The sequence below is a fragment of the Propithecus coquereli genome, unplaced genomic scaffold (genome assembly GCF_000956105.1).
Source record: "Propithecus coquereli isolate 6110/MARCELLA unplaced genomic scaffold, Pcoq_1.0 Scaffold142, whole genome shotgun sequence".
Lineage (NCBI taxonomy): Eukaryota > Metazoa > Chordata > Mammalia > Primates > Indriidae > Propithecus > Propithecus coquereli.
Window position 1 is genome coordinate 5,802,355 of NW_012138525.1, and position 25,389 is coordinate 5,827,743.

General features: G+C 44.0%; 1 protein-coding gene across 3 annotated transcripts in view; it reads right to left on the reverse strand.

Annotated features, from left to right (window-relative positions):
* Positions 1 to 25,389, reverse strand: part of RALGPS1 (Ral GEF with PH domain and SH3 binding motif 1) — a 305,604-nt gene that overhangs the window by 132,978 nt on the left and 147,237 nt on the right. For all 3 annotated transcript variants that reach the window (XM_012639803.1, XM_012639805.1, XM_012639802.1), the window contains exons 6-8: positions 22,448 to 22,537; positions 19,585 to 19,677; positions 5,447 to 5,573 (exon numbers count right to left, since the gene is read on the reverse strand). In XM_012639803.1, the coding sequence (XP_012495257.1) occupies positions 5,447 to 5,573; positions 19,585 to 19,677; positions 22,448 to 22,537 (310 nt within the window). The remainder of the gene's footprint in view (positions 1 to 5,446; positions 5,574 to 19,584; positions 19,678 to 22,447; positions 22,538 to 25,389) is intronic.

Here is a 25,389-nt window from a genome sequence, read left to right on the forward strand (position 1 = left end):
ATTGAAACCACAACCTGGATTTGGGCAGGGTCTGTCCAAGGCAGTCAGAGGTGCAGGCAGAGCCCCTAGCTGTCCTCGGGGACAGATACCCCACCGAGCTCAGAAGGAGCTCTTGCTTCTTTCTTTTTATGCAAACTAAAGCGCTTAATGAATGCCAAACCCTCACACAGCTTCTGAGAACTGGGAGTAGGGGATAGTCACCTCCTATTCTCTCTCTGACTTGTACATGTCAGGATGGAGAAAAATAATAAGGCTGAAGGGGTAGGAACATGACATTTAAGTCGGGCCTTCTTAGTTAGAGTCAGAAGCAGGAAAAATGCAGGAAGATGGAAGGCTACACGGAGCCTCTTGGGAAGCACCTGCCAGAAGAGGCAGCTGAGACGAGGTGATCAAGGACAAAGAGGGCTGCTTTAAGACTCTGAGTGGCAAGGGCCCAAAGAGGGATGGCACAGGCTGACCAATGACCTTGGAAGCCCAAGACAGCACTGCTTTGTGGTCCAACAACAGAGAGCGTCACGAGAAAGAGTGGAGACAATTCATCCCCTTCACAACAGTGCCTGATGGAGGCCACTCACAAGCCATAAATGGCAGATGACATACAGGTGGCAACTGTAAGGGGGGGTCAGGAAAGTAATGACCCGAACAGTGGGGGCAGGAAGTCAGGAGAGGGCAGTGTCAGGAGCTTAGGGCTTATAGCCAGACCATCTGGGCCCAGTCTTGGCTTTGTCACTTTGCAGTTATGTGACCTTAGGCAATCTCTCAGTGCCTGCTATTCACTGGGCTATTGTGAGCGTTCTATGAGATGGTGAATTCAAATGCCTAGCAAAGTGCGAGGCACAGAGAAAGCAGACAATATAGGACAGCTCTCATGATCATCCTTTTTAGGGAAAAGAGGCCATCCTTGACGATCTGGAGCACCTCTGCTAGTTGAACCAGTGGACTGCACTAGGCTACCCCTACCCTAATACCATCAATCCCATCTCTGAACTGATTAGCCTCAGACAAAGTGGGAACAGACTCCGGAGCTGTGCATATCAACATGCCCCTCCGTCTGTAGACCGGAGATGGAGATTTGCCAATGACCAAGCAGAAAAACGTTGTAGTTTACAGGAAGCCAGAAGAGAGCAAGGAAAGGATACGAAAGCATGAAAAAGGAAAGAATATAATGATATTCAACTCAATTATATGGCATAAGACTAAGCAAATGTGAAAGAGTTATATTCCCCTATTAAAAGGCAAGGTCTCTCATATTGGGTCCAACTAAATGCTGTTTACAAGGTTCACGTGTAAATCAAAGCAACTTAAAATACTAAAATCTAAAATATAGTCAAAGATTTATAAAGAAAATGCAAATAACTCAAAACCACAACGAGATATCATGTTAACCCAGTTAGAATGGCTATTATTAAAAAGACAAAAAACACCAAATCCTGTTGAGGATGCAGTGAAAGGGGAGCTTGTACCCTGCGGATGGAAATACAAATTAGTGCAGCCACCGTGGAAAACAGTGTGGTCATTTTTCAAAAAACTAAAAATAAAACTACCGTACAATCCAGGAATCCCACTACTGGGTACTTATCCAATGGAAAAGGAATCAATGTATCAAAGGGGTATCTACACTCCCATGTTTTTTTTTTTTTTTGAGACAGAGTCTCACTCTGTTGCCCGGGCTAGAGTGAGTGCCGTGGCGTCAGCCTAGCTCACAGCAACCTCAAACTCCTGGGCTCAAGCGATCCTCCTGCCTCAGCCTCCCGAGTAGCTGGGACTACAGGCATGCGCCACCATGCCCGGCTAATTTTTTTTCTATATATTTTTAGTTGTCCGATTAATTTCTTTCTAATTTTAGTAGAGACGGGGTCTCGCTCTTGCTCAGGCTGGTCTCGAACTCCTGAGCTCAAACAATCTGCCCGCCTCGGCCTCCCAGAGAGCTAGGATTACAGGCGTGAGCCACCGCGCCTGCCCTACACTCCCATGTTTACTGTAGCATTATTCACAATAGCAAAGATATGGAATCAACCTAAGTGTCCATAAATGGAAGAATGGATAAAGAAAATGTGGTGTATATACACATTTAAATAGAGTATTTGGCCATAAAAAAGAATGAAATCATGTCACATTTGCAGCAACATGGATGGAACTGGAAGTCATTATGTTGAGTGAAATAAGCTAGGCACTGAAAGACAAATATCACAAGTTTTCACTCATATGTGGGAGCTAAAAAAGTTTATCTCATGAAGTAGAGAACAGAATGATAGATACCAGAGGCTGGGAAGGGTGTGTATGTGTGAGGGGAGTTGGGGAGGGGGGGATGAAGAGAGGTTGGCTGATAGGTACAAACATACAGTTAGATAGAAGGTATAAGTTCTAATGTTCAATAGCAGAGTAGGGTGACTGACTACAGTTAATAATAATTTATTGTATATTTCAGAGTTGCTAGAAGAGAGGACTTGGAATGTTCCCAGTACACAGAAATGATAAATACCCAAGGTGATGGATACCCCAAATGCCCTGACTTGATCATTATACATTCTATGCATGTGACAAAATATCACATATGTATGTAAAATATTATGAATCGATTTTTAAAGAAGACTTCATTTAGCAAATAAGATGCAAATGCAAAATAAAATAAATATAAAATGAAAAAAGTAAAATAGATGTCATACAATATCAAAGAAGTAAAAGCAAATAACAAATGGAACCAATTTTATATGAGATATTTCATAATGAATCTAAAACTGTTATAAACTTCTATAAACAAAATATGCAAGGCAGAAACTACTAGAAATTCAAGGGGATTCTAACATACATCTCTGTCCTTAATAAACTTAGTTGTCAAAAATTAATAATTTGAATATTATAATGCAATTATAAGAGTAATTTGAGAGATTATACCTTCTTTTCCAGCACCCATGAAACACTGATCTTATATTAAGCCAGAAGACAAATCTCAAAAATTAGAGAAGACTACATTTTTAAAAACCCAAGCCATTCATAGCAGTGTTATTCATAATAGCCAAAAAGGGGAAACAACTCAAATGTCCATCAAATAAAATGGATAAATAAAATGTGGTATATCTATACAATGAAATATTATTTGGCAATAAGAAGGAATGAAGTACTGATCATGCTCCAACATGGATGAATCTTGAAAACATGATGCTATGAGAAAGAAGCCAGTCATAAAGACAGTATATTGTATGTTTCAATTTATATGAAATTTCTAGAATAGGCAAATCTATTGAGATGGAAAATAGATTAGTGGTTGCCTGGGGCTGAGAGTGGGAGAGGGGGATAGCTAGAGAGAAAATGGAATGACTGCTAATGGGCACAGGGTTTCTTTTTGGGGTTATAAAAATGTTTTAAAATTGACTGTGGTTATGGTTGCACAATTCTGTAAATATACTAAAAGACACTGAATTGTATATTTTAAATGTATTATGTATTAATTATATTTCAATAAAGCTGTTTTAAAAAAAAAACACAAAAATCCCAAGCCCTTGAAAATTAAAAACCCACTATCTTAAATAATACTTGAATTAAAAAAAATTAAAACTACACAGTGCATTTAAGGAATACCACTGAGAACACTATACATCAAAACATGCAAGATGCAACAAAAGCAGCAAATAGAGGAAAATTTATAGCCTTAACTGTTTTCCATATTAAAGTGAAAAGAATTATATATACATAAATGAACCAATAATTCAACTCCAGTAGTTAATAGAAATAATAAAACTTTAAGAAAATAAGAGAGGAATTATAAAAGAAAAAAGCAGAAATTCCATATTTCATACTTAAGATATCATCTAAGGTATACCTTTCATGTATCACTAAGAAAAATTACTGCCCATTAAACAATGTCACAATGCTTTATCATCAATTGAAAGATGTATCCCAATTTCAGAGGTGTACAAATGTGGAAAGAAAAAGCACATCCTAGATTGATAAAATATAGTAAATTAAAAGGCAAAAAGAAAGTAAGACTGATAAACAAAATCCAAAATCCAAATTCTTTGGACAGACCAATAGACAAAACTCTGGCAAGGAAAATTAAAAAAAAACACAAAAATACAAGCCATAAGGAATACGAAAACAAATATAACCATATACACACAGAAGTTCGAATTTATTAGAGAATACTGTATAATACTCCAAAAAATTAAATAAGGAAAAAACTCTATGCTAATAATTTTGAAAACTTGTATCAAATGGATGATTTTCTACTAAAAAATAAATTTTCCAAGTTAGCCGTAAAAGAATTAGAAAATCTAAATAAACAATGCTCATGGTAGAAATTTTAAAAGTTGTTAAAGATATATCCCCCAAAAATTACACTATATCCCCTGCAAATATCAGGAGTAATTTCTATAAAACCTTAGTTTTCCTTGTTATTAAAACTATTTTAGATCATAAAAGATTAAAAGAGTTTTTTCATAAAATCAGCATAACCCTGAAATCCAAACTACAAGAAGCATTTTTTGCCTATGAAATTGGCAGATAAAAAAATGAAAGAAAGAAAAAGAAAAAAAGCCATGAAAACACACAGGATTTGTGCACGTAGTTAGAAACAGGCAATTTCAACCCCTTCCAATGAAAGTATAAGTTGATACAACCTCTCTGAAGAACATTTTGAAAAATACATGAAAACGCCTAAGTTTTTGCATAAGTTTGAAGATGTAATCATACTTTTGGGAGTTTATTACACAGTAATAATCATAACTATATGTATAAAGTTTTTGTAATGAGGATGTTCATCATGACATTTTATAGCAAAAACATAGAAACAATTTAAATGGGTCAATATTCAAGAGCAGATCCGAGTTTGACAGGTCCATCTGATGAGGCTGAGTCATCGTATAGAAATGTAGATAACAACATTGAGTGTTCAGGATGGAGTAAACATATATTTTCTATATACACCCAAATGAATGATAAGATACGCAGCAAAATATCTTTAGGTGGGATAGTAAATGATATTAACTTTCTTCTCCTCCAAGTTCCTTACAATGAACATGCATTATTTTCTAACCAGAAAAATTAATAATCATTACTATAATTTTGTTTGTACGAATCTTATGAAATATACCAATAATGCCCAGAGAACCAGAACAGAGGGTTTGAGTTCCCCCAGTCTGGGAGGATGTGGATGAACCAGTAGGAGTCTTGTCACTGTCACTGTGACCCATCTGGGCTGCAGCTTGGGGAGCCCTGGGGTTTACAGGTCACTTGTATAAAAAGCAAAACATCCCTTGTTTCTCACCCTCATCCAGGTTCCCATTCCTGGGAACTATCAACAGCCTCTTCTAGTCCAAAGAGCCAACCAATTGCCTCTTTATCCATGGCCCATGCTGCTTTCTGGAAATTTCTCAATTAGAAACTATACAGACATCTTATTTGGCACTGAGCAGGTTTCTTAAAATTAATGAGCCATTCAAACTCCTACCTAGATAGGGAATACTGGGAACCATCTTCAGGCTTCGGATATATTCCCGAGTCCGCTTGTAATTATCTTCTTTAGACATCAGATAGTCCAATTTCTCAAAGGTGGTCTTGTCTTTTCGATTCAAAAGCTGGAATGAGAAGAAAATATAGATTATGAGGGAGAAAAAGAATAAACCAGAAGAAGCTGAAGAGAGAGGATAAGTGTGGATGAAGACCGAAAGGAAACGTCCTAAATGGTGTGTCTAAGGTGCGCCAAATCTGGGCACAACTAAAGATTTTAAACGGCTGTTTCATGCAGAGATGGAAAGTTTCATAGCCTCAATCTTGGCATTTTCATAGAATCTTGGAAGATATCCCCCAAAGCTGCCTAGTCTACTCTTCTATATGACGTCGGAATCCCCTGCATAGCACCAACCTCCATGGGTGCAGAGACCCTACCACAGCAAGGCGCTCAGACAGAAAAGCAAATCACTCAAGGTCACCTGCAGTGTAATTTCACAGCTACGCCAGGTCTCTTTCCCTGAGTCCATAGCTACTGGCTCTCTCCTCAACATCTCTATGGCTGAGGGCACCAGGAAATTCCACACGATGCACATGTACATATGCACACAGCCAGGCCACCACTCTAATCCAGGCTATCTCCTCCAGAGTCCCCACAGTCCAACTGTGTTACACTGGGTGTGGTGTTTTAATCAAAAGACAACCTTCTTTTCCATATGAAGGGGTCATTGAAGGGCTGACTTAGTTAAGCAAATACAGGATGAGCACGTTTGCACAGCCAGAGATTAGAGAAGCAAGATACTTTGTGACTGAGATCTCTGGTGTGTAAAGCTGGTCACCAGGGAAAGGGTGGTTCAATGTGCATATAAAGCCTTCTAGAAAAGAAGGAATAGAAACCAGAACCCTAGTTTTTAAGAACTGATGTTAAGGACTCATGCTGTGGTCATCCTGTATGTCTCAAGTCAAAGACCAATGCCAGAAAACGCCAACAAGTCTCCTTGAATACAATGGCTTTCAGGAAAGGAGTGTAGCTTAGAGACCAGGTTTGAGAAAGGAGCTGGGGCAGGGCTGGCCTTGGCACAGCATGTGACTGATGCTGGGAGCTCCCTGAGTCTAGCTGCCAGGACCACTGTTTCTGGGATTGGAGGTCAATGGCTAAGCTCAGGCATGCAAATGAGGAACTGTAGGCCTGGAGCATCCTTAGCCAAGTTTGGTGTTGAAACTCCAATGGTGTGTGCAAGGACCTGGACCAACAGACCCACCACATTCATCAGACTGAGGTAGGCCGGCATTCAACAACCTCGTTATACAACAGTGAGAAGTGGGAAAAGGACTTCCCAGCACCAGGGGTAGCAGTGTAGTTCCTGAGACCTGGGTCTGCAAATCCCAGACTGAGGTCATGTCTGGTCATCAGGGAGCCCCAGGCTACTTTGGGCAGGAGCTGCCTGAGTCCTCCCTCCTCAGCCTTGGGGACCATAGAGGATACAGCCATGAGACAGCCTGCTGCACGTGTGCAGTGACAGCACAAGAACTTCAGAGAGGAGAGGCAGAAGAATAAGCTGAAAGAAAGTTTCCACTGCTGAAGAAGTTGGAGAATAAAAGCAAACCTTTCTTTTTCCACTGAGAAATTCAGGACATATCAGGGTGGGGTGCTACACAGATGCTAGGGACAATGGCTGCTTAACTGGTTTGCTAATTTGAAGGTAGTCATTCATAACATTAACAAACAGACAGGAAAAACCGCCATCTTCCACTTGCTGTTTGTAAAGCACTGTAATATACAACTTGTCCGATCTTTACAAAGCCCAGTGGCAAAAATGGAGCCAGGACTACTGCCTCCATTTCAGGTTCATAATCACAAGTATTAAGGAGCTTGTCCAAATAACCTTGGGTAGAGGACAGAGACATATGACAGCAATATGTTAAGTGACCAAATAGAGACCAAGAACCCAGACAAATAATAAATGAATCATGGGCAAGGGAAGTGTCAAGGAAAGTTATATAGAGAGGTGGCATTTGAAATGAACACTCAGGGATCAGAAATTGGCCAAACAAACAATATATACTCAGATCAGAACAAGTTACCTAATTGTGAACTACCCCATTGTTAAGTTAAGCATGTCCTGCACCTCCCTTGTTCAGGAGGTCATTCTTTTGAAAATTAATTCAACGTAGAACCCCTCGACTTCTTTGGAAATGGCAGCAGTCAGACAAATCCAGATGTCATTCTCACACAACTACAGCTGAGCCATGCTGGCTTCTGGTGCCCAGGCTGCTAGTTCTTTCCAGCTGGGGACTGCCCGTGTCCCTTGCCATGCTCAGCCTATCTGTCCAGCCTGTCAAGGGCCTATATGGACAGCACCTCAGAGGTGATCGGCCTGTCATCTGTGTTCCCCACTCCCAACACACCCTCACACGCACATTCAGGAGGACTGGATCTGGTTAACTTCACTCTTCTGCTCCCTTCTGTGCCTACAAATGAGATTCAGAAGAGCATCAAATTTCTCAAGAATAATACATGGGTTGCTAGAAGACATGAAAAAGCTCAGAACATATATTTCCCATGATGTATTTGAAAACTGCTTGAGAACTTCCTCTAGCAAAATGAAGAAATAAACTGGGAACAGGAAAACATGGAATACAGGAAATGGTGGATCCAATCGAGGAGTAGAAAAGGGAGATTTTGGGATGAATCATGGGCAGCAGGCCTTAAGAACAACTGGTCCTTTGTAGCTGTAGGTGGAATTGGGGTAAAAAGCTAAAAAAAAAGAACAACTAGTCCATGTCAGATGAGCCCTGGAAGAGATGTCTCCAGAAAAAAGGAAGGTTTGATAGAAAACCTGGTATGATGGCACATGGGTGGGTAGATATATTTATTACATTACCATATCTTATACATATATACTTATATATAAAAAATAAAATAATTTTAGGATTATATGCATGTGCACACACACACACATATATATATGTCTGGTAGATAGGGTAAAAAATTTTTTTAAAAAAGGTAATTAGAAATTCCAGGGAAATGACAAAATATTCAAGAAAGGACACATTATTTGTAATTTACTACTTGACTATACAGTAAGGCATATTTACTCATTTCTAATCACTGCAATACTGAATACTCATTTAACAAAAGTGATTTAACCAGAGTGATGAGAGTTTTTAAAGAATGAGGTAAGATGGTTCGGGAAAATGAAACCAACATCTATCAAAGGAAGAAGTCACAAGATGCTGTCTAAAGTGGATGGGTCAAGAAATTGTAGCAAAATCATACTGGTGGCCAGGCACAGTGGCTCACACCTATAATCCTAACACTTTGGGAGACCCAGGCAGGAGGATCACTGGAAGTCAGGAGTTTGAGACCAGTCTGAGCAACACAGTGAGACCCCGTCTCTACAAAAAATAGAAAAATCTATTTTTCTATGGGCGCATGATGGTTGTGCACCTGTAGTCCCGGTCATTTGGGAGGCAGAGGCAGGAGAACTGCTTGAGCCCAGGAGTTTGAGGTTGCAGTGAGCTATGAAGACGCCACTGCACTCTGGCTCAGGCAACAGAGCAAGACGCTGTCTCAAAAAAAAAAAAAAAAAGCACACATTGGTGAAAAGGTGGCAGAAACTAAGAAGCTACTACGAGAAGAAGCTGCTAAATAACTGGAAGTGGTTGCCTCTGGGGAATGGATGGGGTGTGCAGAGACAGAGTGCTGAGTGTCTGTTGTTTCATTAAGCCTTTCAGTACTTAGTGATTTTTAAATGAATAAGCATATATTATGCTCATAAAAATTCTTCCAAGATTTAATTTTTTAAATACAGGGTCTGTTTACTCAGAAAATAACAGCATTTACTTACACATTTTAAACTTTTATGACAAGTAGAACCGTAAACTGCAAACCTCATATGAATTGAGAGCCCTTTAGATTTTAGAGTTTACGGGAAGAAATCATCAGAACTACATACAGAAAATAAATGATCAGCTGTCCTGGAGTCAAACAGATACTAAAACCACTCACAGTGAAGAAAAGAGGTAAGGACCTTAAGATTAAGGCAAGTTTACTAAATGTAACAGGCAACTTCACTTGTAGTGAAGTTTAGAAGTCTTGTGAGATTTCCTTCCATAATATACATTAGGATTGTAACTGATTGCGTGATTACATTTGTGTCTCACTCAAGCAAATGTGAATCCTATGAGCAGAGTGACTATGCTGGTTGCACTTACTCTATTAACCCCTGTGTCTGGTATGATTCCTGACATGGAGGAAAACACCGCCAAAATATTTGTTGCATAAAAGAATAATGAGAAACTTAAAACAATGCTAACTTACAATTCCAATTCCTTGGAAAGTTTGAATATTCCAATAATGCTTGGGAAAAAGAGTAAATAAAATCCAACATTATGGACTATTTACAAACCACAAATAATTAGAACACTATTTATTAAATTATGTGATGAGGCCAAAACCATATCAAGAAGAAAATTCATAAGGCCGGGCGCGGTAACTCACGCCTGTAATCCTAGCACTCTGGGAGGCCGAGGCGGGCAGATTGTTTGAGCTCAGGAGTTCGAGACCAGCCTGAGCAAGAGCGAGACCCCGTCTCTACTAAAAAAAATAGAAAGAAATTATCTGGACAACTAAAAATATATAGAGAAAAAATTAGCTGGGCATGGTGGCACATGCCTGTAGTCCCAGCTACTCGGGAGGCTGAGGCAGTAGGATCGCTTGAGCCCAGGAGTTTGAGGTTGCTGTGAGCTAGGCTGACGCCACGGCACTCTAGCCAGGGCAAAAGAGTGAGACTCTGTCTCAAAAAAAAAAAAAAGAAGAAGAAAATTCATGGTTTTAAACTCATTTATAATTAAAAAAGAACTAATATAACTGAACTAAATGTTCAATTCAAAAAGCTAGGAAAATTGGAGGAAAAATAGGTGAAATAGATTAATAGATAAAATTAGACATAGATATGTTAATAAACAAAATAAAGCTCAATATCAAACCTATAGAAATAACTAAACCAAGAGCTAATTTTTATAAAATATCAACAAAATAGGTAAAACCTCTACAAGAAAGGCAAAAAGCAAAAATATACAACATAGGATTGACAAAGGGGTTATAACCATATATGCAAAGTAAACTAAAATTACAAGGTGAAAATAAAGTCCCTGCTTATTGATCTTAAGTCATTTGCAAGATGTAAGGGATAAATGGGACTCGAACCACAGATCAAAAGTCAGGAAGATCACAAATCCTGGCAAAATACCTGAAGAAGTGGGTTGTTTGGGAAATTTCCCTTTACCGTGCTCTGAGTATCTTGTATGTGGCACTTGTATCTGACTGATCATGAACTGACCTCCACTCAATTCTGGTAAAGTAGTTCAAATCTGGATGTTGTCTCCATGGAGGGGAAAAAACAGTTCCTCTAAATTTTCATTATGAGGACATTGGTGTCTTGTTCCCTTGCCTCGAGAGAATAACATTTCTTGATACATGGAAATATTTTTCAACAAAGAGACCATTGCTCCAAATATGTTAAAACTGGTTCAACATTCTATTTCAAGTCCAGTGTCTACTGCTGGTATGGAAAGAATTTTTAGTGCTGTGGATAATCTATGGACCAATGGATTCAGCAGACAAAGTATGGAATCAGTAAGGAATGGAACTGGAACATTTTTTGAAAGTAATTTTTTACCTCTTTGAATATAAAATATCAGTTTCTGAAAAATAAAAAGACTACAAAGTTACATATCTAATGTAAAATATTAGCTGCAATGGAGAACACTAAATGTAACATAAGGAAAAATTATAACTTTGAAATTTAGTGATATCCTGGTCAGCTGTCCATGTTGGTCTTTGACTAAGGCTATTTTAAACTCTGCACAGGTAGAAATTAACTTGTAGGAAATGTAGTAATGCAAATAATTCCTGTGTGCAGAAAGGCAAATGTGTCCACAGAACACCACCGATGATCACTTTGGGAATAATGACCAATTTTGCATCCATTTTGAAAGTTGCTTTGGCATTTCATAACTGACTATAAAAGTGTGGTACTCTGGGTTCTTTTTTGTTACAATTGTAATATCTTACTAGTCTCTCATTAATTAATGAGTTAACTAAAATCTATGACAAGTATTCATTTTATATTTGTATGAGTCATGATTTGATCTTTTAAAAAAATCATCCATTAATAGTTTCATGCACACACATAATATACACATGTATCCAATCACATGCATATATACATACATACACAATGTATAATCTTGTAGGACAATTTTCATCCTGTATTTCTAACAGTTTTGTTAAATTTTTTTTTTATTTCACCATGGCAACCCCAGGAGACATTCCCACAAAGTCCCAAGAGCGGAACCAGAGGTTGAGATTAATCCCCTAACATAATGGAAATTTGCCAAGGGGCCATTCAGGGTCCAGAGCTGGTCTGGGGGTAGGTGGAGAGTCAAGCACAAAACACACATCCCATTTGTTCAACCTGGCTGAGCAATGAAAATGGCTTGCTAAGGCAAGAACGGTCAGAAGCATCACCTAGAAGACGGCTCTCAAGGGAAAGAATGAACTTAATATGGGAAGGAGGAACTGTAGGAAGAGGGAGTCCTAAAACAAGTCTGGAGGGATCTCAACAAGAACAGATGGGGCTGGAGAGGCCCCAGAAGGCATGAGCAGTGGCAGGAGGTAGGCACACTCAGGGACGTCCAAGGGAACAGCAGAGTTGGGCAAGTGTTGCTTTGGATAAAGCTAGAAAGGCAGGGGAGAAATGGAAATTCACCTTTTGGCAAAGTTTGGTTTTGACTTGGCCATTTAGATGCCAGGGACCTGTGACCACCATTTTTGACTGCTTATTCTACCTTTCCAGATACTTCAGCTCAACTTGCCAGCAGGGTACCAATCCCAAGCCAGTAAGTGTGAACAGTGAATACTAATCAAAAAGGTAAGAATGAGTTGATTGTGGCCGTATTTTAACAGGAAATTCCTCTGGACAACTGTCGCATCCCTTGCGTACATGACTTGGGGCTCTGCATTTCTGTATTGTTGGTGGTAGCAGATGCTCTGCTGGCCACGGCTGAAAGGCTGATGGTTTGTTTTTTAGGTCAGGAAGTAGGTGTGGAGTAGGTATGAAACCTTTTGATGTTTGCTGCCACTGCCAAAACGCCTCTATTGTGTCCTCAGCACTCTGTGATACACTTGGAACCCACGCGTTTTCATCACGTGCCACGTCCCTAGATGCAAGTTTCCCGCACCCACAAGGACAGACCAACCCTGTCTCTCATTCAAGCTCAGTATCTTTCCTTTACTCAAAGGTATCACTGAAATACAGGGTTAGAAATACAAATGATTGCTAAAAATTGGCTGGCAAAATGTTCATTATCGTAAAACTGAAGGTGGTGCTCAAATGACAGATTAAAAAGAAAGTGGCATGGAAACGGTTCTGTGGGAGCATGACACTTTGGAGGGACGTGGCACGGAGCCCCCGCCCTAGCAAGGCGGAGTGGGCACTAAAAACTGTCTTTAACCAGGGATGTGAAAACCCTGCAGCTTTGGTTTGGGGAGGTCACTCAGGCAGTGTGTGAGGATGGCCTAGAGAGAGTAAGACCAGAAGCAGAGACCAGCTGAAGAGGACGATAGAGAGTTCAGGCCATTAATAAAAGGGCCTGTCATACAGGCATGGTGGCCTCTGCCAGCCCATTCAGGAATAGTCAAGAAGAGTTGAAAATAATAAAAATAGCAGCTAACACTTACTAAGCCCTTATTATTTGCTGGGCATAGTTCTAAACATTTTTAAAGTACATTTACTCATTTAATCCTCACTGTAAGAGGCAGGCCCAGGGCTGAGCCTGAGTGTCTGATTTAAGAGCCCACACTCCCCACCTCCACGTCCCTCATTTCTTGGCCTACGGTCTCCACACCCATGCAGGTCACGTGTATTCAGATCCCTTAGCTGCAGGAGGTACAGGCTGTGGTGACGATTTATCACAGGTGATTTTTTCCACTCGTGCTCCTTTGGGGCTCCCCCAGGCTGGGGGAGATTTTCTGATGCGGGTAGCTATATTCCAGCCCCCATGTGTGTGGGGCCCAAGTCTCCTCTCTCTGCAGGAATTATGACCCCAGCCCCAGCTGCAAAGGCCTAGACGCACTGGTTCCTCTCGACTTCTGCTCACTGTTCTGACGCTGAGAGCATCCTTTATTTTTAGCACACGGTGATTTCCCTTTCTTGGCTTCTAGTTTAGTTTTGCATGTTGGTTTTTTAATTTGGCTGTATTTTATCCAGTATTTATTTGTGTTTGTGTGTTTGGAGCAGGAGATTGGGAGGGAGGGGCTTGTTCCTCATCAGCTCGGGTCTACCATATTGCCTAAAAGCCTAAAACACCATCTGTTAGGAGAGTCTTCTGGCACTCACCATTACCTTCCTGGAAACCAAAGTTTGATTTCAGACATGCCAAGTGTGAGCTGCCAAAGGAACATGCAAGCAGAGGGTTCTACGTCAGAGCAGGCAGCTGGAACAGGGGTCTAGGGCTCAGGAGAGAGGTCAGGGCCAGGACTGAAGAGCCAGCCATCACTGGGCTACAGAGGTGACAGCTGAAGCTCCCCAAGGGATGGGAACAGATCAGGAACGGCAGGGCCTGAGGCCAGAGCCTTACAGAACATCCATATCCAGAGGAACAGAAGGAGTCAGGAGGAGCCAGACATCAGAATGGCAAGAAGAGAATTAAGCCAGGAGAAGAGAGATTTTTCAAGAAGGGGGTGATGAACAGTGTCCGATGTGGCAATGTCAAGGAAGATGAGGGTGTAAATGTCAGCAGACTGATGCCCAGGAGTCTCTGAGGCACTGTGTCAGACACAGGGGAGCAGAAGCACTTCCTGGATGAAAGACTGTGAAATTCAAAATATGTGAATGCCACACATCAGCCACATATCCTGGGGTATGTGCAAAGCGGCCTTAGTTCTCTCCACAGAAGGAGTCATTCTCTGAACTGCAGAGTTCAACGACCCTGTGTCCTCAGATGGCTGGGAGTGAGAACCCTGCTCCCAGGACAGTTCCCATTTCAGGTCACCACCCTGCAGACCAGGCCCCCCAACCCATCAGCTGTGATTTCCTGCCTGCCAAGAACTTCAATTTTCACTTTGCTGCTGCAAATGAGTCAAACTCTCTGCATCGGTTCAGTAGGAAAGAGCGAATCGTTTCAGGAACGCGCACGGAGCAGGCAGAGTGTGTGCACCCATGTGTGTGTGTGTTCAGTGTGGGGGTGTGTGTGCGTGGAGTGTGTAGCACTTGACTCTAATTGCCGAAACGAGTGACACACCCATACTCCAGGAATTCCGTAGCCCCAGGTCACTCACAAAACAGCTGATCTCCTCCTGGGATCACTCTGATCAGAGAAAGTTTCACCAGCTTCCCATTTGCTCAGGCCCCAAACCTAGGCCTCACCCTTCATTCCTTTCTCCTCGTATCAGCATCCCACCCAGCGCACATCCTGCCGGCTCTCCCCAGAACGCATCCTGTATCGGTCTGCTGCTCCCCACATCCACTGCCACGCCCTGATCCTGCCAACATCCTGGATTCTGCCCTAACCTCCCAACTAGGTCCCCGGTTTCCACTCGTGGTCCCCACCCCTCACCCAATTTGTTTTTCAGACAGTAGCAACAGTAATTAAAGCACAAAAACCAAAGAGCAACTGTAAACCAGATCATGTCCGCCTCCTATTTAAAACTATTCAGTGCACTTGGAATAGAACCTAACTCCTCTCCAGGGCTCTGAGCCCTACATGATCGGCCCCACTGCCCAGCCACCGCTTCTCACACCCATCTCCTCCTGGCCCACTGGGCTCCGGCCACACTGACCTCTGAGTTCCTTGATCGCACCAAGCTTATTCCCACTGCAGCCTTTGCACAGGCTGTCCTCTCTGCCTGGAACGCTCGTCCCCTCATCTTGTCACGGCTGGCTCCTTTCTGTCATTCAGGCCTTGACTGAAAGCGTACCATCTCAGTGCACTGAATGCCCGTGCTGAAGCAGACACCAGTCATTCCCTATCATAATTTCCTGTGTTAGTCTTCTACATCGCTTTTATTCCAGTCTGATAGCTCCTTGTTCATTACTTCATGCATTCAATAAACATTCACTGATCGCTTCTAAGACCAGCCAGACTAGGCATGTGTTTATTCTCCCTGAATAATGTGTCTATCTCCCCTGAATAACATGAAAGCCCATGAAGACAGGGGCCTTGACTATAGCCTCAGGGCCTGGCATGGAGAAGGCATTTGATAAATATTTGATTTGCAGTATGAATTAGAGCTGCATGGTGATGTGTACTCAGGAAATCAGAACTGGCTGATACAACTTCTTGCTTGGGTTTCATGGCTTTGAGGCAGCCAATATTCCAAAGTGGCCCCGGTGCTGGGATAAATCATTCCCTGTCTGTGTTTTTCCAGGCCGGTCACGACTCCCTCCCTGTCTGTGTATTGAGCCAGTATTTATTAAGGGCCCACTGTGTGCAGGCCTACACTCAGAGTCAGTTTCTGTCCTGTCCACCTCACCTAGCTGCTGGCACTCAAGTGGCAGGTCCTCCTCTAAACACCTGTAACCCCCTTCTGTCCAGGTTTCCTAGATATCCAGGGTTTTGGTGTAACCCCCAGAGTCAGCACTCAGAGAGCCAGCCATGCCCTGCCTGCTGGGGCCTGTGTGCCAGCCTCATTTCCCTGGCCCCACTTCTCAAGCATTGTGTCTACCTATTTGTCCCTGCCCTGCGCCCAGACTGATTCCATCACAGGTCCCCACCATCAGCAAGCCATTCAGCAAACTAGCCAGGAAGAGGGACTGTTGGCTCCAGCAGGACGAGGCTGTATCACACCAGCTCTGGCATTCGCCAGCTCTGAGATCCTGGACAGGTCACTCTATCTCTTCCAACTTCAGTTTCCTCCTCTGCAAAATGAGGATTATAACAGCACTGACCTCTGGGGTTGTTACGGTTGGTCCCTCCATTGTCCCCTGCACCTCCCTGCTGTGGGCCCATAAGGTCTCACCAGTCCCAGCTCAAGGGACAAGTGAGGAGGAAACAGCTCTCTTTGGACATTTCCATGGCTAATCTCATTACCAGAAATTACTAGCAAAAGAAAGATGCAGTGCAATTCAGGACAATAAACACACACAATTCAAACAGCAAATGTGTAACTGGGCTGGGCACCAGGGATATAGAGAAAAATCAGACGTCATCATGGAGGAATGCAGGCAAAAGGAGGAGGCAGACCTGTAAACAAAACTGCAGAGCAGACGCATGCTCCACCCTGCATGCCATCACAAACAGGTGCACCAGGAAGACAGACAATGGAGCTGGCCATTTCACTGGGGCTGGGGGTGATCTGGATGAAGGGAAAAGATGATGAGTTTGGCCCCCTCCATTTCCCAAATGCTCTGTGCCAACTGTGGTCCTTCAATTAACAGGACAGGTGAGTGAGAGGGGAGAGTCTGATCTAAAACAAAGGCTGAACAAGTAGTTCCCCCAACAAATGACCTCGGATACCTCCTACTGTAATTCATGCCAGGTATATCACCCCCTCTCTCCCTAACACAACAGCATGGCAGCTGCCATTCTTATTTCCTAAGATGCTGCATCTACCTGCCTTTTGCCCTGAGGGGTGGCTTAGGGAAACAACCCTGGCTCTGAGCCTTAGGAAACAATGGAGGGGCTTCTCAGAAAAAGAAGAGGGATGTGTTGTTGCCCTGAGTCCCCTATTCCTTGGTGGCACATAATCTTAGCTCCCTGGCATTCGCTTGGTTCCCATCAGCTAAATGCCCACTGAGGTTGCAAAGACAGCACCTAATCCTGAGTGACTGGAGGAGCAACAGAAGGCATGGCTTGGATTAACCAAAGGGTAAGTGGCCAGAAGGCATTCTGCAGGGCAGCCTTTAAGGTCTGCTGCATGTCCCCTCCCTGAGGGGCACTTCCAAGTTCCTAATGCAACACTTCTGGCAGAGGAGAAAAAAGAAAGAAAAAAAAATGCCTCTCTTGTTTTGAGTGACAGGTGGTAGGTTGAAATTTTCTTGTTTAGGTCAGTGGGGTGTGGTGGTTAAGAGCATGGACTCTAGTGCCAGACTGCTTCAATTTGATCCCAGCCCTGCCACTTACCTGTAAGACCCTGCATAAACCATTCTACCTCTCTGTGCCTCTCTGTCCTCATCTATAAATAACAGTACCTGTCTCAATAGGTAGTTGTCAGGACAAAAAGGGTTAACATATATATGTATGGTATTTAGACTAGTGTCTGCCATATGTTTTTATCTTGGCAAATCCGTGAGGCAGAACAGTTGACCCAGACAGCCTGGAAGGGAGCGAGGTGAATACGCTCATGCCCTTGAATGGGTCCTGGGTGGGTATTCCAGCCCAGGCTCCCCACGGAGCTATGGGAGGTTTATCTTCATTGTAGCAAAGACCCACCAACAGCAGTGAAGACTTGGCCACCCTGAGCAGTGCTTGTCAAGCCAAACACAGTGGTCCTAGGCATTGCTCTGGCTGATGCGGTCCCTCTGTTCTGGCAGTATACAGCAACCCTTGGAGAACACTGCCCAATGCTTCATTGATGGCCCTGCCCTGGCACCAAGCAGGACCCTTACACACCCCCAGCCCTCTGTGCTACCTCTGTCTTCACCGAGCATGCAGCTTAGAGGGGTCACTGAGAGTTACAATATTACTGACGATAAGGTCTATGCATCATGAGAAGACTCAAAACTCATCCCTCTGGTCCTCACATAGCTCCCAGCAGTCCAAGAAACAGTAACAGCATCTAAATGATGGAAAATTCATTAGAAAAAGAATCTCCAAGCAACTTTTGAAAAAAGCCTCACTGCTCAGATAAACTTGGAATCACAGGGCTGGCAGTAACTGCAGAGATCAGTGGCTTCCAAACTTGCTTTCGACCTCCAAAGCCATGGCTCAGTTAAAATTCACCCAGAAGTCCAGTACATAAAACTGATACAAACAGGGCTGCTCTGGTGGAAATAGTGCCCGACCTGCCTGCTTGGCACCCCCTCTCCATTCCCTAAGTCCCTGGAGGCCCCGAAGGCGACTCTAAGGAACCCCTAAGACTCCATGAAGCACTGATGGAAAACCACTAAACTAGGCCAACATCCCGAGCAGATACGGGAAAATAAGTCCCACAGAAGTCATGCTCTGAGTGGCGCCTAAACACAAACCTAGTTTTCTGACACTGGGCTAGCACTTCTCACTCCACTTTGCTAGGGCTAGATCTATGGAAAATTGCAATTTAAAGAAACAAGGTTCATTTCTGATCACCTAAAACATAATCCCTGAGTGTTTTAAAGGCCTCTGAACCAGCCAAGTAGGAAACAGAGCCCAGCGCCACAGGCTGGCAGAAAGAGTTCGGAAATGAGTTGCAGAAGCACATCTGACAATCCCATACAGTTTCCGTCGGTTCCATGGGACATAAACAGGTCTTGAAAGGCTTGGGCTGTGTGGCTGAGAGAGACCCCGGACCAGGCGGGCCAGGAGGTGAATGCTAATGAGCTATGGAAGTAGCAATTACTTCCCCCATGTCAGGCACCATGCCAAGCTAAGGAGGATAAAGAGGTCTGAGATATTTTTAAAGTATTTTTACAGCAGAAAAACTTTCCTACAGACTCAATTATATAACTATCAGACTCCACCTCTGAGCTGAAATTATCCATGGCCTCAGGAAAAAAAATTCATTTTTTCCTATATGAGGGTCACAGGTTTCTCCAGAGAAACTCTTAGCTGTATGGCCAGTGACCCAGGGCAGCTGTGAGCCATCGGTCCAGAGACATCCCCGAGGGCAGTTTGAAGTCGGCCAGAGAAGAATTCTGGCCAAGTGGAGGGCAGAAGTCACGCTGCTGACCCGGCCGTCGCCCATCACGAGGTGGGATCCAGGAAGGTCCACTCCAGGGGGCTTCTGACCCCAGCCAGGGAGCACCCTCCCCACCCCCTAATCCCAGAACGGGCCGAAAGAGTGAGGACGCCCAGAGAACACATCATCAACTCACAGGAACTCTGAGGTGAGCAAAGTGGAGACAGTCGGAGAAAGGCGGGGCTTAAGGAATGAAGAACTTCGCCAATAAAATGACAGCCAAAATCAAAGGGACGGACGTAGGAAGATTAACTTACAGCCCAGGTTTTTGTCAGCCTGAAGATGGGAGCACTTTGTAATGCTGACACCACAGACATGAGAGAATGAAGGTTGTTGAGTTCTAGAAGTTTCTGAAAAAGATATGGAATAGATTATTTTGCTGCTATAAACAACAGAACAAAAACATGCTCGAGTGATACCAAATGCTGTCATATTTATGAAATTCAATTACACTTAAAAATATCTCATGTAGAAAATATAGTTCTAGGAAGTTCATAGAAACCATATGCTTTTTTTCCCTCTTAAATTGTCAAAAGGTGAGTCTGCACTTAAACATTTGCAAAATTTCATAAGCTGACCAGTCTGGCTGCTGGACAGAAATGTGGCTCAGAATAAGGTTTGATAATGTGCTTTATGTTCTTCTTTTAGATGAATCTGAACACTGTCCCAGCAGGCTTTTATAAGCTAAAACCCTGGCTGTGCCAATAGTATCAATGCGGGGCTTCTGCGATCACCTTAACGCCCAAAAGAGAAAGAGGCTGAGGAAACATGCTGTCAATCCGCATAATCCCTCTCAGCGGAAGCCAGTGCTCTGGATTCCCAATCACTTGACCATGCTCCTTTGAACCAGACCCCAACTTAGTGAGAACATTTGGATTCAATTCAGTCTCCAACAAGTTCCCTACCATGAAGCACAACAGAATGGGACACAGTTGAGTGGGCAGCAGAAATATGTAATCGTTCTGTTCTTGGTTTTATGCTGAGGGAAACTTGCTAACAGGACTGGGGTCCCATTTCTCATTCTTGGCAGTCAGTGAAGTTTGGGTTATCGAGCAGGCTCTGGGGAACCAAAAGACCAGCTCCCACTACTTGCGTACCCTTCAGCAAGTTACCTCCTCCTTCTGAGCCTCGGTGTCCTCATACTTAAAACGAGGACGGCAATTCACGGCACCTCGGCTCGATGGGACAGTGCGTGTCAACTGCCTAGACCAGTGGCTGGCCTGAGGCCAGTGCTCCAGAACCGTGTGCGTATCAGTCTTCTCTGTCTGGGAGACTCGTCTTTTCCCTCCCCCACCACTTGTCTTCGGTGCTTCCAAGCTCTGATGCCACTTCCTCTAACACGCCATTCCCAACCACATTCCCAGATCCAAGAAGGTGGGGGCCTCTGCCTCTGCGTTCCCACAGCCATGTATGCATGTCCCCAGCACATGGGACTGGACTTGCTTCTTACCTGCCTCTCCCTCACCCTGCTCCACGTGTTTCCTGAGAGCAGGGACAAGGCTTTACCTACCATTGTGTCCCCGGCACCTAGTACTGTGCGCAGCACACAGTAGGGCCTAGTGAAATGAATAAGTAAATGAAAAGCCCTTGCTAGTCCTCACTGCTCTGTTCCTACGGGGAAATTTCTCCCTCACCACCCAAGTTAATACTTCATTTCATACATCTTGTAACATTCTCTAGGTGTCTCTTGTGTGTAGGAAGAGATTCTCTGAGTGAACTGAATTTCATTCTACGTATCTGAATTGCTATGCCTGTCAGAAAATTTCTTTTTAGAGATGAAAGGCCTCTGGGAGATTATCTAACCCACCCCTTTCATTTTATAGGTGGGAAAGCCAAGGCCTAGAGAAAGGGAGGGGCTTGCACGAGGAAAGACCCAGGGCACAGCGCCAGCATGATGGTGCACCGCAAGGAAAAGGGGAGAGATTAAGGAGGGATCATTTTGGATTCCGTGGGTGGGTGGATGGGGACCATAAACTCGTTTTCAAACTGAAAGCCCCAGGAGGGCTGGAACCACATCCCACTTTCTCTTGTGGCCCAGCACAGAACTGATCAACAGTGATAAGTATCACTAATCCCAGCACCAGGTCCAAGTATTTCAGGAGAATCATGGGAGGCAAACGTGGGCGATGCCGTTGACATTTACAGATGGGTGCACTCAGACTCCTGTGAGGGCAGCAGAGCAGCTCCCTGCAGGCAGAGAGGCACGGCTCTGATCCTGCTCTGCCTCTGCCAGCTGTGGGGCCCTGAGCATGGATGCTTCACCTCTCTAAGCCTCCCCTTCCTCCTCTGCAAATGGAGTAATAATGAGGTGAGCAGTGGATATGATCGTGTCAGTAAAGCAGCTGCTACAGTGCCCAGCTCATAGGGGCCTCAGTAAAGGGCAGCTTTCCTAGGATCTAGGGGGAAGACAACATACACACACATGAAGCAAGCAGTGAACTGCACAGAACAACGCTGCTGAGAGCCAGGCAAGCTAGAGGGGTTGAGAGCAGTGTATGGGGAGGTGTTGCCTGTGCACGAAAGTGGTCCAGGAAGGCCCATGGGATGACACAGCCTGGGCTGGCAGAGATGAGGGAAGAAGAGGGAAAAGGTGGTGCCCAAAAAGTGGCAAGGACAGAACCCATCAGGCCAGGGCATAGGAGGTGGAAGTGGGGGGCTGCAGGGTCATCTGGTCCAGGGCCTAAGCTCAGGATGGGGTAGGGTGGGCTCTGTTGACTGGTGACAAAATTGTGCAGGATGTGATGGTACCACAAGCATTGATGCTAACTAAAACCCACCAACCCTTAGCACAGGCTAAATCTAAAGCAGGAGAATCAATGGATTCCAAGGGTAGCTGCTGATGTCTGTCTCATGGAGATCTCAGCCCGGGTGAGGAGAATGGTTGGTTGCCAAAGCTATGGGGTGGAGGGGCATGCTGCCAACTCACGCACAGGGTGCTGGGGGTGGGTGGGGAGCCAGGCAGATCTGACAGCTGGGGAGGTCAAGCCACAGCACCCTGTTTGTACCCTGCCCGGCAGGTCCAAAGCAAAGCAGCTCCCAAAGTACTGAGGAAACATATTTTTGAGACCAAAAAAAAGTAAAAAAGAGGGAAAGGAGGAAAAAAATAATAAAACAGCTTACCTTGGCTATTTTCACAAAATGGCTCAGGATTTCTGCCCTTATTTTTAAAGTCTGTGCTGTTAGAATTTCTCGTACAACCCAAAAACTGACCTGTAGAGTCAAATACACACACATACACACACACACCAGAAAAGTTGTTAAATGCAGGACCACTCATGTCACCCTTGCCCACCACTCTTATGGGATTTCCAAGAGGTCAGGAAATGGGGAGAACAAAATCTTGGGTCACAAGGTCAAGAGTTCCTTTACGGTGCCCAACCCCGCACATGGGTCCTGTGTTCTCAGCACCCCTCTTTAACACACACGGAGGTGCTGAGAGAATCAGCACTTTCATCATCGCCCAGGAGCATCGGGCCTCCGAGATGCACGGGGGTCTCTACGGGCGCGGTGGGGAATTCCAAAATGCGTCGGATGGGATTCCTGCTCAGAAGGACCCCAGTTGTGGGAGACCATGGATGATGTGTGGGTGGATGACGGAGAGATGGACAAATGGCCAGACAAAGGGATATATATATACATATACACACACATATATATGTATGTATTGGCAGTACCACCCATGAGGTCTGTATCCTCAGCCAGCCCAAGATAAGGAGGATCCACCAATATTTGCACAATTATAACAAATTTAATTTTCTAGGAGAGGTTCATTCAATAATTTAACTGTTACAAAAGTGTCTCAAAGTTCCATAAAGTAATGCAGGTTAAGGCGCATGTTTTCAGGTTAAGATAGCGTGTGCCAAAAGGGTATGCTGCAAGCTTTGGTTCAGAACCTCATTCGTGCTTGACCTCTCACATACATTAACAGCCCTGAACCCCTGAGCCTGATGGTGCAACAAGGATTAGTCATGTACCAGTGCTGAGTTGACTCACATGGTACCTCAATGAAACACAGAAGGGCTTCAGGCCAAGAAACACTGGGAAGTGACTAGCCTTTCCTGTTTGTTTCACTGCCGCAACAACAGTTCTATGTGAAACATGGATGCCGAAGGGTACGATAGCACTGCAAAGAAAGGTGGAGAGACGGGCAAAGCACAGGCCACATGTAGAATTAAAAGAAGGGCAAGGCATCTAAAACCCCTATATTTTATGAGGAAAGAATAGTTAAGGATATTCCAGAGCTGAAAAGAAAGCTTAGTGCTATAATAAAATATATTCTCGTTACTGAGAACATATTTCACTTTTCAAAGAGAAAACAAGGGAAGAGAAACCAAGAATCAACAATTTGCTTTTTACATTAAGCAGGAGTGTTATAGAAATGTTTTCTCAATGTAATTATCTGTGGTTGCCTCCAGGACACTCCTGGGTTTCCATAGAATCATTTTTTCCAAGGAATTGCTTGAAATTATGTCCACACTCAAATGTTTACTAGCCAGTTGTGGAAGAAATTTTTTTCTGAATACCAAATGGCATGCCCATAAACCCTGTATTTTAATATATGCACAGTTTTATGCCACACAACCTCAACTGTGATAGTTTACATGTATAATTTGATAGATTCCTGCGTGCCAAAAAACTACACATATTTATGGCACCCAGCAGAGATGACTCTGGATCTCCATCACAGTGTACAGAGGCTACTCTGAGCCAACAGTTCAAGTCAACAGAGTTCCATGAAGCCCTACTGTGTGCAGGCTCTAGGCACTGCGAGTCCAGACCTTCTTGATAGGGAGGTGACCAAAGGAGGTGGCAGAATCCTCCAGAAATCACTGTATTAGAAGGCAGCTGGTGACTGTGGCCACAGAGTAAGTTCAACCAAGTGAACCAGAGTATGGGAGAGGTAATGATAGAAGAAGGCTTCTTGGAGAAGGCAGGCCTTGAGAGATGGGCGGACTTTAAACAGGTAAGATAGGACTGAGGTGCAACAGTATACACCACAACCAGGGACAGACAACGAGGCTGACAGCGCTGGTGTTGCAGGGGCACTGTGGTGTGCAGGTAGTGCGGGAGGGTGAAGTTGGGGAGGGAGGAGAAGACCAGAGTGGTGGTGGAGGGGTCTGGAGCAACAAGGTGAGGAGGAAGAGCAGCGATGCTACTCAACACAGGGAGTTTCAGAGACTCTGAGCAGAGCGATAGGTTAGATCAGCAGTCCCCAACCTTTTTGGCACCAGGGACCGGTTTCACAGAAGACAAGTTTTTCACGGACCAAGCGGGGGATTGTTTCAGGATGATTCAAGTGCATTACATTTGTTGTGCAGTCAGACCTCTCTGCTAATGATAATCTGCATTTGCAGCTGCTCCCCAGCGCTAGCATCACCACCTCAGCTCCACCTCAGATCATCAGGCATTGATTCTAGGAGTGTGTAACCTAGGTCCCTCGCATGCACAGTTTACAGTAGGATTCGTGCTTCTATGAGAATCTAAAGCCACCACTGATCTGTTAGGACACAGAGCTTATGGGGTAATGAGAACGATGGGGAGCGGCTGTAAATACAGATGAAGCTTCACTCACTCGCCCACCGCTCACTTCCTCCTGTGTGGCCTGGTTCCTAACAGGCCACAGACTAGTACCAGTCGGCGGCCCAGGGATTGGGGATGGCCGGGTTAGGTCCTTTGGTAGGGCAGGGACACCCATTAGAAAGCTGAAGCAATGGTCTCAGTGAGAGATGCAGAGCAGAGCTAGGGCCATGCTGAAGGGGATGGAGAGGGTAGAAAAGATATTATGAAGGTAGAATCAGCACGGTTTTAAACATTTTTTATCCTCTTTTCTAACTACACAATTGAACAGAAGCTTGATGTAGAAAACAAGGGAAACAAAGATAAGCACAGAAGACAAAAAAACTCAATCTCACCTACAGATCACCGTGATACACACGGAGTGTGGCATGCGTATTTCTAGTCTTTTTTCCATATATACAACATAGGTTTGTCTTTTTCAATTAAATTGGCATATAATAATCCTATTTCAGAAGAATTTTATTTATTTATTTGTTTGTTTGTTT